At 39.0% G+C, this 16,002-nt stretch overlaps 1 protein-coding gene across 1 annotated transcript; it reads right to left on the bottom strand.

Annotated features, from left to right (window-relative positions):
* Positions 1 to 223: 223 nt before the first annotated feature.
* On the bottom strand, positions 224 to 8,794 carry slc39a4 (solute carrier family 39 member 4). The gene is made up of 12 exons (XM_029443502.1): positions 8,594 to 8,794; positions 5,901 to 6,233; positions 4,245 to 4,443; positions 3,387 to 3,547; positions 3,017 to 3,200; positions 2,325 to 2,497; positions 1,981 to 2,169; positions 1,493 to 1,597; positions 1,090 to 1,144; positions 824 to 976; positions 437 to 624; positions 224 to 352 (listed from the first exon to the last, which is right to left on the bottom strand). The coding sequence occupies exons 1-12, from the start codon at positions 8,792 to 8,794 to the stop codon at positions 224 to 226; spliced, it is 2,070 nt and encodes a 689-aa protein (XP_029299362.1).
* Positions 8,795 to 16,002: the final 7,208 nt, after the last annotated feature.

Below are 16,002 nucleotides of genomic sequence, written 5' to 3'. Positions count from 1 at the left end.
ACTGCACCTCTCACTTCACTCGCAGAAAGATTTAAAAGAGTAGATTACATTTAACAGATGAAACAAAAGGGTAAACCCTCTGATACAAATAGTTTCATTTACAAACTGATTGACGTTTAAACGTACAATATGTCATTTCTGCCGCTAAGGGGCGTTCAAAGATTTTACAATCTGCATACATTATTATAACAACATGGATGTCAGCACGAGTGTCTCGACCGTTTTAAAAGCTGATTCTCTCTTCATAAAGTGACAGCAACAAGAGAACCCCCCACCCGGTCAGAAGGCCGAGGTTCTGCAGCAGAAACATCAGCCAGGGTCTCTTGTTGCTGATGTGCACCATGGTGGGGAGCTAGAAGGAGAAAGAGGAGGGGTGGAAGTTTCTATTTTGATGCCAGTTGATTTCAATGTATCGTCTGTAAAGACAAATACTCACCATGTCAGCCAGCCCCACATACAGGAAGAGTCCTGCACTGACGGCAGCTATCCACTGTTTGGTGGCGAGGTCAGTGGCTACAGACAGAGCGATGTACAAGCCGATGAACGAGGTCATGGCACTGCCAACGTTTAAAAGCAACGCCTTGCGGATGGACACACCGCTGTGGAGCAAAATGGCAAAATCACCTGTAGAGAAAGTAAGTAAAGATTATTTTAGTATGGCACCTTTCATAGAACAAGATCACAAAGTGCTTCACAATAATACAAATGGTTAGAAATAAGACCATACGAATGGTAAAAGAAACTAACACAGTTTTCAATATTTGAAGGTGCATTTTAAAGCAGCTAAAGAACAGAACGAGCGACAGCATGATGTGTTCTTTACCTAGTTCATGTGGTAGTTCATGGCAGAGTACAGCTAGGGATGTGGCCAGACCAGACTTCCATGACAGGGAGAAAGCTGCGCCCATCGCTAAGCCGTCTGCAAAGTTGTGGATCGAGTCACCGATAGTTATCATATAAGGCAGCAGACGCTGTTCTGCAGAGGCAGGCAGAGTGATGGTTAGTGGCGCAGTAGTCCCCATGATTAGCACTATAATCACAACTTGGTGATAGCATGCTTGTTTTTGTGTTGGAAAGAACTTTCCTCACCTCTGGTGCGCTCTTTCGGCGCTGAAAGTGATTTCTCATTGTCTTCAAAGCCATCCTGCAATGTACATGTTGCATTAAAGTTTTTCTTGGCGTATTAGTAACGTAGTATCTCAGGGTTTCTCCCACAGCGCACAGTTTACAGCCCCTTTAACAGGAAATAGTATCTGTAGACACTTTGTTTACAAAGATTTAGTGGATCCCAGGAGGCCGTAATGTGACTCCAACCTGTCTTAGTACTTAAATGAACAAGTTTCAATGGACAGGTCTAAAACATTTAGATTATTTAGATTATTAAGAGATTATCTCCCTATTCTGCTTCTTCTGTTTAGCTCCCTAAGCAGAAACTTTTGCCTACATTTTGATTAGTGTTCCACCTTTTACATCTGTTAATGTATGTTCTCACCAGGTCTAGTTTTAATGCTGACTGTGACTTGTCCTTTTGTTTCCATTCTTGTTGATACATCTCTAAAACCCTCCCATGATCACAGTGGTGAGGCTCTGATTCTTCCTAGAGAGAGAGAGAGAGAGAGAGAGAGAGAGAGAGAGAGAGAGAGAGAGAGAGAGAGAGAGAGAGAGAGAGAGAGAGAGAGAGAGAGAGAGAGAGAGAGAGAGAGAGAGAGAGACAATAAGTTAAAGTAAAAGATTGTGTAATTCACCTTGAGAAAACAAGATACAGGATAGAGTGATAGATAGATAGAGTTGCATCTCTTCTGGGTTTATTTCTTACATTACTAGTCTATTTTATATGATTCAAAGCCGACTTTGCCTTCGAAGACTTAGCTTTGCAAATAAAAGACAAGATCCCACTTATTCAATTAATTTCAAAAGCAGTGAAAAATCAATTTATATTCTTATAAACCTAATTCTATGTTTCATATTGTTTTCTCTTACCCCGTGATGATGTTGATGATGGTGATGATTGTCTTTATATATGACCAGAGAGAAGATTGTTTCCATCAGATAGAAGTAGTAGATCCCACAAATCACTACCAACATCTTGTAAATGTACTCTGGAGTTTCTTCCTGTTGACCGTCATGTGAGTGCTTCTGGCTGCCTGAGTGCACATGTAAACCTAGAAACTGGACACACAGACCACAAGAAGAAGTCAAAATGAGTATATGTTACCATGATTGTTAATGTCACGACCAAACTGCTAAGTCCTGGTGGCGTAGTGGTTATGAAGACTAAAAAATCTAATCTTTGTCACAGCTTTAAAGATGTTAACATTGCTCACCATGGGTAGCAGGTGCAGCAAGGCATCTCCCGTCAGTGAACCCACAGCCAGGCTGATGCAAAACTGGATACACAGCTGGTACACGCTGGTGCAGGCGGTACACAGCAGCACCACGATGCCAAACATGGACGTCAGTGTTATCACCAAATTGGCAATGGTTGCATACAGGTATCCTACGAGAGAGAGAGAGAGAGAATAGAAAAGAAGAGTGGAGGTCCGTTATCAACATGTCAAGAAGAGATAGACTTTGTCTTTGGAGGTGTTACTTGGACATCTTTATTAATATTTGGAAAATCAAATGTAAAGTGAGCCTTTTTAAAACAATCTGGTTATTCACGTCGACAAATCCTCATGACGGAACAGTTTGTTTAGAATTATTTTTCCAATATCGCATAAATCTAATTTATTTGCTAGCTTACCAAATGTAATTGTTAACTTGTTTTAGCTTGTTTTAGTGTTTTATTGTTTTACGCTTTTGCTTGTTGGATTTTAATGTATTTTATAATTTGTTCCGGTCCAATCTTTAAATCCCTTTGGGTTGCTTTTGGGTATGAAATGGGCTTTTTAAATTAATCTGCCATGCCTTGCATGGATGCACTCGTACAACCTGAGGGCACTTTGAAGTTCAACTTTTGTTCTTAATTTTTTTAATTATAGGTCAATGCAAGGTTTCTTTGAGTGCACACACTTACTCTCAGTCTTTGTGAGTCCGTCTGGTGTCAGTGGTTCTGGGAGGTCTGCACACGCTCCGCTCAGGATCTGCTGAACGAGTGCAGGGCTGAGCCGAACCAAGTCGGTCCGACCCAGGCCGGAGGAGGCAGAGCTGTTGTCTGCCCGGCCGTAGATCAGGACCAGCTCTTCAGCTGAGAGACACAACTGGTGAAATATTTAAGCACAAATTGTCTGTTAAGACTGCAGAAGTAAACTCGAACGTTAGCTCTGACACACTGTATGTGTTTACCACAACTACTATAGACACTATAACCATCTATTAGAAAATCACCTATTTTGACTCATCACGTCTCCTTAATTATGTTTTTCTCTGTGTGTTGGTATATGTACCTCATTCCAGGTGGTGTTTCCTTCATGGCCCTCGTGAAGATGATAGCTGCTCTTCCTCCTGCGTCTTAAACCACTATGGTCGTGATCAGCGTGACCGTCCTCATGGTGTCCGTGTTCATGTTGATTTCCGATGTTCAGACTCTTCATGAGAGCTTCCAAATCTCCAGAACATAAATACAACCTACACTTGAGCAAAACAACTCCAGGACTTAACTGGTTTTGATTGAGAATATGATTAACTTCTCCTTATTTTACTAGAGAGAAAAATAACAAGTTGTGCTAATGAACAAAAAGTAAATCCCTCGACAAGTTTCAGCAGGTTTCAATAAGTCAAATTTAAGACTTTTTAAGACCACACAGAATGAAATTGAACATCTTGCGGTCGTACAGTCTGGCAGAAGTATGAAGGAAAGTTAGTATGAATGAAAATAAGTTCTAGAATTACTTTAAGTACATGTATTGATTGACATGTTTAAACAATATAACAGTAATATATAACAGCAATGAATATAGTATGATTAGAACTTTTTTCCCATCGATCAAAAATATATTAATTCCGACTACCGTCTTGATTATTTGCATTTAACACAACAATAGAGGATTCATTTTAAGACCTATAAAATCTTATTTAAGAAAATGTTAGACTTTTTTAGACTTATAATTCAGACAATTAAATTCAAAACTTTTTAAAGACCCTGAAAAACTTCTGAAACAATGTGCAATAAATCATTAACATTTTTAGTTTTTAAGTGGTAAACCTAAGTTTGAGGAGTCCAGGTTTTTGTGTGATGAATCTCTATCTGTGCATGTATCTGTGCCCCTGAATGTTTTTTTTCTGTGTTTCTGAAGGACATTTACCCCCGACAGTGAAGTTCTCTGACCCCAGACGCTCCATGATGTAGTCCAGGAAGAAGCTCTCCTCAGGCAGGGACCGGCTAATGACGCAGTGACCTTGCAAGGCGTGAAACAGGACGCGGCCCAAAACTGCACCCACTTCCTGTCCCTGGTCTGGTGATGCGTTGACTTCTGTCATGATTTCACTGGCTGTTACACAGCTCTGGTAACCATGGTGATACGGGAGAGGCAGGACAAAGAGAAAAGGTATGGATATAACAAAATAAAGTTTTATTTACTGACTACTAACGTGATTTTCCAAGCAGAAATGCCAAACATTCCCCAGTTCCAGCTTCTCAAATGTGAAGATTTTCTGCTTATTTTGTCTTTATGTGATCTTATAGTCTTCACGTGTAGCTGATCCATCGGTGTTCACTGGCGCACTGATGTTAACCGGGGGCTGTGGTCTGTGTAATGTTACCATAGTTTGTTTTTTTGGACTAAATCCAAAGTGACAGAAATGATAAAACGACCTGCAGTCACATCTGTGTAACGGCAGGTTCCCCGGTGCTGTGGCTGAACTCAAACTAACTGCTAGCTGAAGCTACGCCGTTTCCCGGGGCTGCTGACATCTCTACGCTCAGAGAAACAGCCTCCTGGCAGCTGTGAGGACGAGGGGAGGTGCAGGTGGTTTTCTAGTTTCTGCCACTTTGAATGTAATCCAATAAACAAACTATAAAACAGACACGAACATGGCTGTAATATTTACAAGCGAGTCAGGCAGCTGTACTTCTTCTCCCTCTGTACTGAGGGCAGACTGGAGCTACACTGACTCACTATCACCACTAGAGGAACAAGTGGATATTGCACACTGGACGGAGCGACACAGTCAGTTAGACTGCTCATCTCAGTAGATATCTCTGCAACATAACACATAGACGTCTTTGACACAACGTCAGCTCTGTTATCTCTTCACATTCTGTTCATAATGTTAGTCAATTGTTTTAATTTATATTCTGGCCTAATTTACACATTGAGCCTTTAAGGACTCCTTATTGTTGTGTGAGTCATGTCCTAACTTTGCTTTGACTACTGAAAGCAGAACAAATATATTTAAACAGTTTACTAAATCTAATGAACATTTCTTGAACTATTTTTTGTATAATTTCTGACATTACATTTTGCGTCATAACACAGCAATAACCAAATGTTTAAAGAAGGCACTTTTCATCCTGATGACGGTTGCTAGGGTGATGTGGCTGAGTTCAGGGCAAAGCCTAGTAGGTGTACTGCATCACCCTGTATGATAAGATATGTTGAGTGATAGATACTGACACGATCACAGTAAAACACACCCTAACCCTGGAAGGAAAAATGCAACCAAAGTAATATTTACACAATAAAAAAAACAACGTCAGAAAGCAAGGAAGGTCTTAAACGTGCTTTTTAGTTATTTAAAGAGTTAATTATGGTGTTCATTTTCTGTACAGCATAAAGCAATGTTGAATTAATTCCCTTGTTCCCAAACCTTTTTTACTTGTGACATTTATAGCCAAACAATGTCCTCAGGCGACACCTCATCACAGGCCTGAGATAAGCAATTTATGCAAAGTAATGTTTCCTTCTCAAATATATTAACTTGAGTAGGTTCTGGTGAGGTAAAACAAGTAGAAACAATACCTCTTTGTCCGAGGGCTCATAGTGGTGGTGAAGCTCCTGAAGCAGCACCTTTAACGCATGAACGTCTATGTGCTCGTGTTCATGGTGCTGGTGGGGCTGCTGATCCTGATGTGTGAGTTCATGTAGGAAGTGTTCAGCCTCCTGTCCCCATCTCCCCTCCCTCACTGCGGTGCAAACCAGGTCAGGAGATGAGAGGTACAGGACGCATCCGGCAGCGAGATCAGTGAACTGAGACACACTGATGGTTACATATGTTCTGCCTTTTCCAGTGTCATCCTCCCCGTGTAGGGAGTGATTGCTGATCAGCTGGTGAACAGCATCTGTTAGATTACACTACGTACATAAAAAAAAAACACATGCAGATCTATGTAAGTGAAAAAATATAATTACTAATTCAGTTCAAATTCAGTGACATAGAAGAAAAACAGCTGTGACAGAAGTTTTATATTAACTGATTTGCTTTGGTTCTGCCACACAACTGATTCATATCACTGGATTCAACCAAACACCATGTGAGATGATTTAGAAAGATGCACGTTGTAACCTGTAGTATAATAATAAAGCATTTCAGATGCTTTTGTTGCCTTTTATAAGAAACAACTTCCTCAGATATCAAACGGTAGACTACTATATAAATCAATACACTATATAACAATGATCAATCCTGACCCAGAACTCTGACAGGGAGAATTAAGAGTTAAAAAATATACAACTTTGAAAAGGTTTGTTAGTTTGACACGTGTTCGGCTTAGTTAGCCCAAAATAACATATTTTCTCACCTACCTTTAGTTGTATTTTACTTTACAGATATATTTTGGTTTTATTTGCCAAGTCTTTCACATACCCGTCTCTGAGATCTTTGCTCCACCCCCAATACAATACAGATGAATGGGATTTTGTTTGTGGAGAAAAAAACCCGTCTATTTTCAGAAACAGTGTCCCTTCTGTCACACTGTCTCTTCTGACAGGAACTTTTAACTGAAGAAATGGTGTTTACAAAAACTTGGATGATTTAAATGTTTTTTTTTAAATGGTTTGAGGAACACAAATTCTATTTTATTCGGTCGTATTGTAATGGTGGCAGAAGAAGAACATGTGCGCATAAAACCAAAACTATCTGTGTGGTTAAATAACAGTACATACAGGTAAGTGAGAAAATAAATCGTTTTGATTGTGAACTGACTCAAATCTGTTAAGTCACAAGGACAAGCTGTTCGGACTCCTTGACACTTGACATGACATTATAGACTTTCACTGTGGGTCAAATATGGTTTATTATTTTATTGAACCTCTTGAAAGTTTTAATGAGATTTTATGACACTTCTAACAATGTAGCCTATATAACAAGCCTTGTCACTACACTCTGCTTCATTTGATGTCAGTTATTTATTATCAAAATACAGTGAGTTATATTCCAAGCTATGGTCTTATTATATTCACTGACTGTCACCTGAGTAGTTTGATGCTTATCAGTCATGCACTGCCCATTCATGCAGATTTGAGCTAACATGTAGGAAGTTCAGGGACTTCACTCCTATTCACACTGATAAAGTTGCCTGCAAACAGCGCCCTTAATAAAATTAATAGATGAACTCGTTGAACTAGCTAAAAAAGGGGTAAAAATTATTATAAGTTAGAGTCGAGTTATAATTTTTTGTTCAGTCTCATAATGTTGGTAAAAATACCAAACACCTTTAGTCAGATTAAGAAATGCTAAAATAGGACTAGTTCTCCCATTGAGATGAATTATTTTGTAATTTCATAGACATAAATTACTACATTAAAAAAATGTTGTATTCTATTTGAGGTCTTAATAAGTAATGAGAGTCCCTTTTGAAAAAGGTTTCTCTGATAAAGTGACTGAATGCTGGACTTTAATTTATAACTGCATTAGAACAGTGTATGAAGAGCCACCGTGCCAAAACAAAACAATCCAAAAACAATAATATTTAACAGTAACTGATTAACAGAAAAGGAGAAACATCTTTAATTTCATGTGCAATATTCAGTAAAGTCCAGATTCAAAAGCCAGAATCTGAATTTGATATGAAGCCAATATGAATAGACAAATACACCTAAAATGTATGATTATGATTAATAAGTATAATAGTAATAATAATACACATCATCATCATTATAAACATCATCATATAGTTATTTAATCATAATATTATATAACAAATAATCAATTAATTGCTGATTCAACAGCCCATCACAAGATCACAGTGACCTAAATATTTCAGAAACAGAGACCTCAGAGGAAAAATCCTTCAATGATAAACTTGTTTTATACCTGCAGGTTGTAAAACCTGCTGTTGCGCACCACAGACAGAAAATAAGAAATGTAGCCTATTACCTAACATGTACAATTAAATGAATAATTTGCAACAAACATAGCATTTGTGATGTTGGTTGCTGTACACATGTACATTTAAAAATATATATATATATATATTATTCTTATAGTCCATTATATTAATTATGATAATGTGTAACCTTATAAGCATTTTTTTTTTGCAAAAAGGTCGATTTAATTAAAACATCTGCTTAAAGATTCCCATTAATCCAGTTGTGCCCGTGTGCTGACAGTTACTGTGAACAGCTTTTGGACCTCGACCTTTCTCTCCACAGCCAGCTTAGAGAGCCAGGTGGCTGACTGCAGGTGCTGCGGAGTGAAGCCTAATAAAACTTACCTTTTCACACGACACTTCACCGCATTGCACACGGTTCTCTAGTGTATTAAAGACGGTGCCGAGGGACTCCCCGGTCAGATACTGCTGTCCAGGAGACACGACGCTGAGCACAGCCGCGTACGCTGCCTCCACGGCGGGAGATCCCGAAACAGAACCGAACAAACCCCAACTGGCAAGAATCAACAGCGCGGAGAAAAACATCTTTGAAATTTATTTTAAAAATACTTTAACAACAATGGATTAATTTAAAGAGAAAAAGAAACAAAATAGTCTGATATACACTGATACAGTCCCAAGGTATGGGGACACATTGAGCTGTATGGAGTTCAGCTCACAGCTGTTATCAGTTTTAAAACACTGCACGTTCACTGGACCTGGATTGTGATTGGCTGAGACGTGGCTCGTGCTGTCCTATACCTGTCTATTAAACCCTTTGCACCTGTACAGCGCAGAGAAGGCCTCTACAACACCTTCTAGACATGTAGGCTACAAGATCAGATTTCAACATTGATTTCATTTTGTATTAAAGCCCAGCTCACTTTCTTAGCCCTCGTGTTGAACTTTTTTTTGTTTTTTGTTTTGCCGTCAAAATATGTTTTTATTAATCAAATGGTCTGAAAATAATGAGGGTTGTTCGATACTATGCTCTTATCGATTACAATAAATTAGAAGTAATTAGATTGAAAAATGGGTGTTTTTTATTGAATATATCTCCTAGGAGTACTAGGAGGAAAAAGTGGTGCTATGGGGCAAATTGTCACACAATAATGCTTTCAAACTGATGAACTCCCCCCCCCCCCCCCCTCCTCACGGCGCACTCACATACACACACACTCTCTCTCACACTCACACACACGCGCACACACAGAAATACACACTCACACGTACACACACACACACACACACACACACACACACACACACACACATACACACTGCACACACTACACACTGCACACACACACACACACACACACGCACACACACACACACACACACACACCACACCACACACACACACACACACACAGGAGGACAATGCTGAATATAATGAGGAGGAATAATCTGAGGAAGAGGACCCAGATGAGGTAGTAGAATATTTCCAGTCAAAGGATGAAACATTGATCTGGTCTTCCATCCCTTCCAGTGACGGACGATGCATGTTGACAGCAGAGAGAGAGACAAGCCACCGTGTCCAACCGCATACACATACGCACACACATCCTGCAGACACACTCTGTACAACATCAGGAGGACATGTCCCCTACTGACTCAGAAGGCGACGCAGGTTCTTGTTCAGGCTCTTGTCATCTCACGCCTTGACTACTGCAACTCCCTCCTCGACCTGACCTGCCGTTGATGCACCAGTCCACTAGCAGGTGGTGGCATCCTATCCATAGGCACTGATGTGACTGAATGATGCCACCTGCTGGTGGACTGGTGCGCAGTCAGAAAAGAATGAGGGAGAGTTGTCTTTGACAGAAGGTCTGCAGGGTAAAACGATCACCTGTGACAACTTCTTTACTTCACAGGCCCTTGGTCTGGAGCTGCAGAAGGAAAGCTGTACATGGTGTCCCCCTGCACTGGTGTCACGGTTCTCATCCAGGTTTGCCTTCACCAAGACCCATGCTCTGGTGTCCTATCCCCCCAAAAAACTGAAAAATGTTCTTGTGATGCGCACTCTGCATCGGGATGCTGCTGTGAGCAACAGGGATGACAAAAGGCCACAAATGCAATGCATACATCTGCAAAGATCACGACATTACTACCTGCCCCACTGAGGGCACATTCAGACTGCTTTTATTCTGAAAAGTTAGTTTTGAAAAGTTAAATGTTTTGGAAATTAATGTTGACATGTTTTATATTAGTTGGAGTAAAGTTGAAGTGATAATTTACACTTTACACTTTATAAACGGTCAAACCATATGGGTAATTTTTGACTCCAGAGGACAACAGGCGCGATCATGCGTTTTTAAGTGTTTTAAAAACAGCATCTTGATTCAACTTTGACATATACCAGTCTGTGATGATCCATCAACACACGGGACTCTGATCATTAACTATAGTCACAATAATTGATGATTTGATTTATTTTTACTCAATTAAAGCTAAAAGTTCATGTAAATGATGATTTATTGGCCTTGAAATCCAAATTGAATAAATAAATAGGGTTAATGGGTTGGACTGAAGTGAGACTAAAGGTGTAACACAGAATTGATTGAAAATGTATACTATATGCATTATAAACAGTGAAGCCAGATGGGGTCAATTTGACCCTAGAGGATCAAAGGTGTCTTTTATTTGTTTATGTGTTGCCATTCAAAAAATTGAAATGATTCAAAAACAGCATCTATACTAAACTTTGACACTTACACGTCTGTGATAAGACAAATAGTCACAATAATATACAATCAACTAAATTCATTGTTTAATTTATTTTTTATCTCTTATTTTTCTACTTAAAAATGGTCTAATTTCATGTAAATAAGGTCTATTGGCCCTAAATTCCAAAACAAAGGAAAACATGTGTGTTAATAGGTTGGACTGAAGTAAGTCTAAAGGTGTAACACTGAATTGATTGAAAATTTATACTATATGCTTTAAATAACAGTCAAACCAGATGGGGTCAATCTCGGGTCAATCTGGGGTCCATATGGACTCCAGAGGACCAAAGGTGTGATTATTTTTGATTTTGGGTTGCCATTCAAAAAATTGAAATGATTTAAAAACAGCATCTATACTAAACTTTGACACTTACCAGTCTGTGATCAGACAAATTGTCACAATAATATACAGTCAAAATAATTCATACTTAAATTTATTTTTTATATCCAATATTTTGTATAATTTCATGTAAATATGAAATTATGGCCCTAAATTCCAAAACAAAGGAAGAAATGTGTGTTCATGGGTTATCACTAAAGGTATTACACTGAATTGATATAAAAGTTATACTATACGCTTTAAATAACCAACCAACAAACCATGTGGGGTCCATATGGACCCCAGAGGACCATAGGTGCAAGTCCAATGGGGGGGCAACACGAGGCTTAGGATCATACCTGTCAACATTGGAATTTCAACATAAGGGAATTTTTTTGCCGGACTACGCCCATATTTTCACAGCTCTCAGCCACCCAGCCCCAACCCATATAGTGTAAATGTAAACACATAATGGACGAGTATATACATTCAGGAAATACATGTTTATTTAAAGTATGTATTACTTGTACAGACATGTTTATAACATTTATGTATTTTATTTATTAGTTAATATCATCAATTTATTTGATGATGGATGAGTTATGTGGCTTTTGTTTCCCTCGACGAGTAGCCCATTTCCTTGCGATGGCAGAGTCGGGGAACATGTCCGCTACACTGCGACTGAAATCATCGCAGAAGCTGAAGGATACATTATTTTTAGCGCAAAGCATCGACATCTTTCCCTCAGCTTTGGTCATTTGCTTTGCCTCCGACACAGTTCTTGTCACAAATGAAGTCATTGACAGTGTATGTTTTGTGCCTCGTGCTTGCTTGGACGATTCTTCTTGCTGGCGAACATCGCTTATTCCGCCGTGTGCGATGCTAACATCTGAGTGGCACACTTTACAAAAAGCATTAGTTTTCCTGACTCTGCTTTTATTAAATAAGGGAAGGCCTCCTCTCATTTGTTCAGGTACTTATATGAAGTTTTCAACTTGTTTGACAGGTACAACTGCGTCTCCATCTATCTCCCGTTCACTGTGACTCTCATCCATATCTTTACGTCTTCTTCTACTGTGTTATTGTTCTTGTTTTCTTCTTCTGTGTATTTACTGGTGGATAACGTTTTTCAGCTAAAGTTAAACACAATACTGCCACCTGCTCTATCGGAGGCCACTGTACACTTTTTTTAATTAGGCCTTTTTCTTTTTTTTTCGGGTAAATATTTAAAAGGGGGGGGGGGGGGGGGGGGATAGAAGTAAAAATACGGGATAATCCCGGGAAAAACGGGAGGGTTGACAGGTATGCTTAGGATATACATAATTTATCAACCTTTTTATCAATGCTAAAGGCTATTTTACACACAAGACTGCTTTTATATTGATGGCCATAGTAAAGGCTGGTCATATAATTGGCTTCTGCACACATGTATTAAAGAGATGAATTTGGGGCTCCTACCATGTGAATTAAAAACCTCTGTTGCGAGTGCATTTACGTGCTCATGAGTATCCTGGTTACATGTTCCACATGTAAACACCATATCATGATTTCAGAAACTTGGATAAGCCCTTATCCCAGTTTTTAATAATACGATAGAAACTGGGATACTGTGCTAAATCACTCACAAGTTTCCTTGTAAGATGATGAATCTGACAAAGGATCTGTCACAAACATTAATTCTTGACTCCTTCTCCCTCAGGTCTGAGGGCAGACTGGCTATCACTATTGCCTCTAGAGGCACACGTGGTATTACAAGACTGGACGGAGCGTTTTAATGGTTTTAAGGTTTAAATAGAGTTTATATTCTGGCATATCTTACACATTGAACCTTTAACATTTAAGGCACACATATAATAATATAAGGCACAGTTTTAGTCTTACAAGCTAAAGCTGTGTTAAGTTAGGGTATAGTACTGGGTCTGCCTAAAGTTGGGCGCACGGGTCAATTTATGCCACAAGGTCAGATTTGGCCTGCCGAATCTTTCCAGCAAAAACTCTTTTAAAAGTAATGATAGTTATTATAAAGTGTTCCCGGGTCTCAACTTACCCTACTTTATTTTTGCATTTTAATTTACAGCAAACGATCCTTAATCACACTCTCTCCATCTTTACATGAATATTAGTCACTATGATGCCTCTGATAAATATATTTGAAACACCTGTGTGCGTGTATGTGTGTGTGTGTGCGTGTGTGTGTGTGTGTGTGTGTGTGTGTGTGTGTGTGTGTGTGTCTGTGTGTGTGTGTGTGTGTGTGTGTGTGTGTACATATTACTGTATTTACCACCAGGTGGTGCAGCTGCTCTGTATAATCACAGCACATAATGCATCTGATGTCTTAAAAAACGATTTAAATGAATAATTCTATTATTTAGGTCGATAACAGATGTAAGCTGTTAACTTTATGTTTAGGTTAACTATGTTAAATCAGTTTAACAAGATTTTAGTTAATTGCAGGAGAAAGTTTTCTCTTTTAGTTTTGTAGACATTTAGCTTTTTGACCAAAATGACAAGCAAAAGTAAACTGTACATGCCTACACATCACTGCCAGTTCATTTCCCTTTCTCAACAAATGCATAAATCCATAGCTCTAATTAATATAGTATTGTTTTGTTAGTACTCGGTTATCTGATGTGAGAGTCAAAGATTCTGACTTTCTCTGCTGTTGCTTCAAGTCTGAACTGAAATCACGTCAACAGTCGCTCGCCGTCGGCCTCAGAATCCACTGAAGGGAAGTATATTGAGTTGATTGGCTGCACATCACTTCACACACATGAACAGACAGCAACACACACACACGCACAAAAGCTCCCTTATGGCATGGGACCCCGGACATCTGCCCCTGCTGCACGCACACACACACACACACACACACACACACACACACACACACACACACACACACACACACAGGCATGTTGACCCTTCACTGCTAATCTTTGAGACAAAACACACACTGTCCAGTGACCTGTTTTTACATCCACCATCATCATGTCACTGTCCGTTACATTGTCTGTCATGCAAACCTGTAGATGTTCTCAACACACACATTCATCAAGTCCAAAACTGTATCACCCTATGACACACACGCACGCACACACACAATCTCTGTTATAAGTATATCAATGTACTGTACATAAACACACATGTAAAAACATCTCATCATATTTGTGTGTCCATTAGCTAAAACATGAAGTGAAATTTGTTCCATTTGGTTATGATTATCCATTTCCTCCTTATGCTTCTTTTCTTTTCTTTTCTTAATATATATTTTTAAGACAGAAATACAACAGAAACAACCAATAATAAACACAACAATAATCACAAAACAAAACATACTAAAAACAAAGCATGTGCACACTCAAACCTTTACATCCTTATTTTAACAGACATATGTCATCAGGCCCCACAACATAATTAGAAGTGAACATGATATAGAAAAGGAAATATTAAAGATTAAAGATTTACAATATATCCTTTCAAAATCAAATAAAAAGAAAGTAAGGAAAAAGAAATCAGTGTACCGTGGTGGTCCCCTCATTTCCTGTCATCTCTCTCTACAGTAAACTCTCTATAAAAAATACTAAATCGATTGATGTTCAAGAAATCGATCCTCCAGCTTTGAAAATAAACATTCCCCCTAACAAAATAATAAGGTTATTACAGTAATATAACTGTTTCTGTACCACAGAGGAAAATGTGGCTTAAAGAGAAGCTTCAGTGCAAAACCAATCTTTTACACAACCATCTAAAAGACAGAAACAACATGAAAGCACCAGAAAAGTTGAACTGATGACTTTTTGTTTTCTTTCACTTAATTAATTAATTGTGTAAGTGTGTGGTCCTGGTTTGGAAAATACCATTCAAGAAAAGATTATTTTTCAGTCACACACACACACACACACACACACACACACACACACACACACACACACACACACACACACACACACACACACACACACACACACACACACACACACACACACACACACCCATACACTCTCTCTCTCTCTCTCTCTCTTTCTCCACCACCGTCTTGTACACTCTCGCTGCCTGCCCTCAGCCCTACTTTATTTCAGAGGCTGATATTTCCATTACAGAAATAAAAGCATGACGGCTAATCCAGTTATATGTTCCTGGACGACACACACACCCAGATGCACACACACACATACATGCACACGCACACGCACACACACACACACACACACACACACACACACACACACACACACACACACACACACACACACACACACACACGTGATTGAAGCAAGACCTCCTGTTGTGAAAAAACTCAAACAGAGCTTTCTGGAGCTCTGGAAATAAATACCAAACATTGGTAATCCATCCACGCACGCACATACACACAACATATGGGAAAATGAGGAAAAAGAAAGAAGGATCTTTCGCAGATTTAATCCTGATCTCCACCACACTACTATCTCTTTTAAATTCATAAAGAACATATTAGAATTAATTTAGTAATTTTGATGTAGGATTCAAAGGAATGAAGCAGAATGCCGCTGGTTTATGTGTGAAAGGTACAAGGTAGTGTTGTTTTTACCTACAGTGTAATAACTTGACTTGACTAAATAAATCAGACACAATCAGCACTTGAAAACCTCAAAGAAATGTTTTGGAGCAGAGCCAGATTACTTTTTCTCCACTTAAAAAGAAGGAGTTACTTAACCCTTTGTTAATAT

This window comes from Cottoperca gobio, chromosome 11 (genome assembly GCF_900634415.1).
Source record: "Cottoperca gobio chromosome 11, fCotGob3.1, whole genome shotgun sequence".
Lineage (NCBI taxonomy): Eukaryota > Metazoa > Chordata > Actinopteri > Perciformes > Bovichtidae > Cottoperca > Cottoperca gobio.
The sequence above is the reverse complement of the archived record's forward strand: the minus strand, read 5'-3'. Positions and strand labels throughout refer to the sequence as shown.

Bases quoted from the DNA above. Each gene is read 5' to 3' on its own strand.
- slc39a4 (XM_029443502.1), bottom strand. From the start codon at position 8,794: ATGTTTTTCTCCGCGCTGTTGATTCTTGCCAGTTGGGGTTTGTTCGGT. The intron at 3,201-3,386 runs GTACATATACCA...ATATTTCACCAG, and splicing joins GAAACACCACCTGGAATGAG to TTGTGTCTCTCAGCTGAAGA. The intron at 1,598-1,980 runs GTAAGAGAAAAC...CTCTCTCTCTAG, and splicing joins ATCATCAACATCATCACGGG to GAAGAATCAGAGCCTCACCA.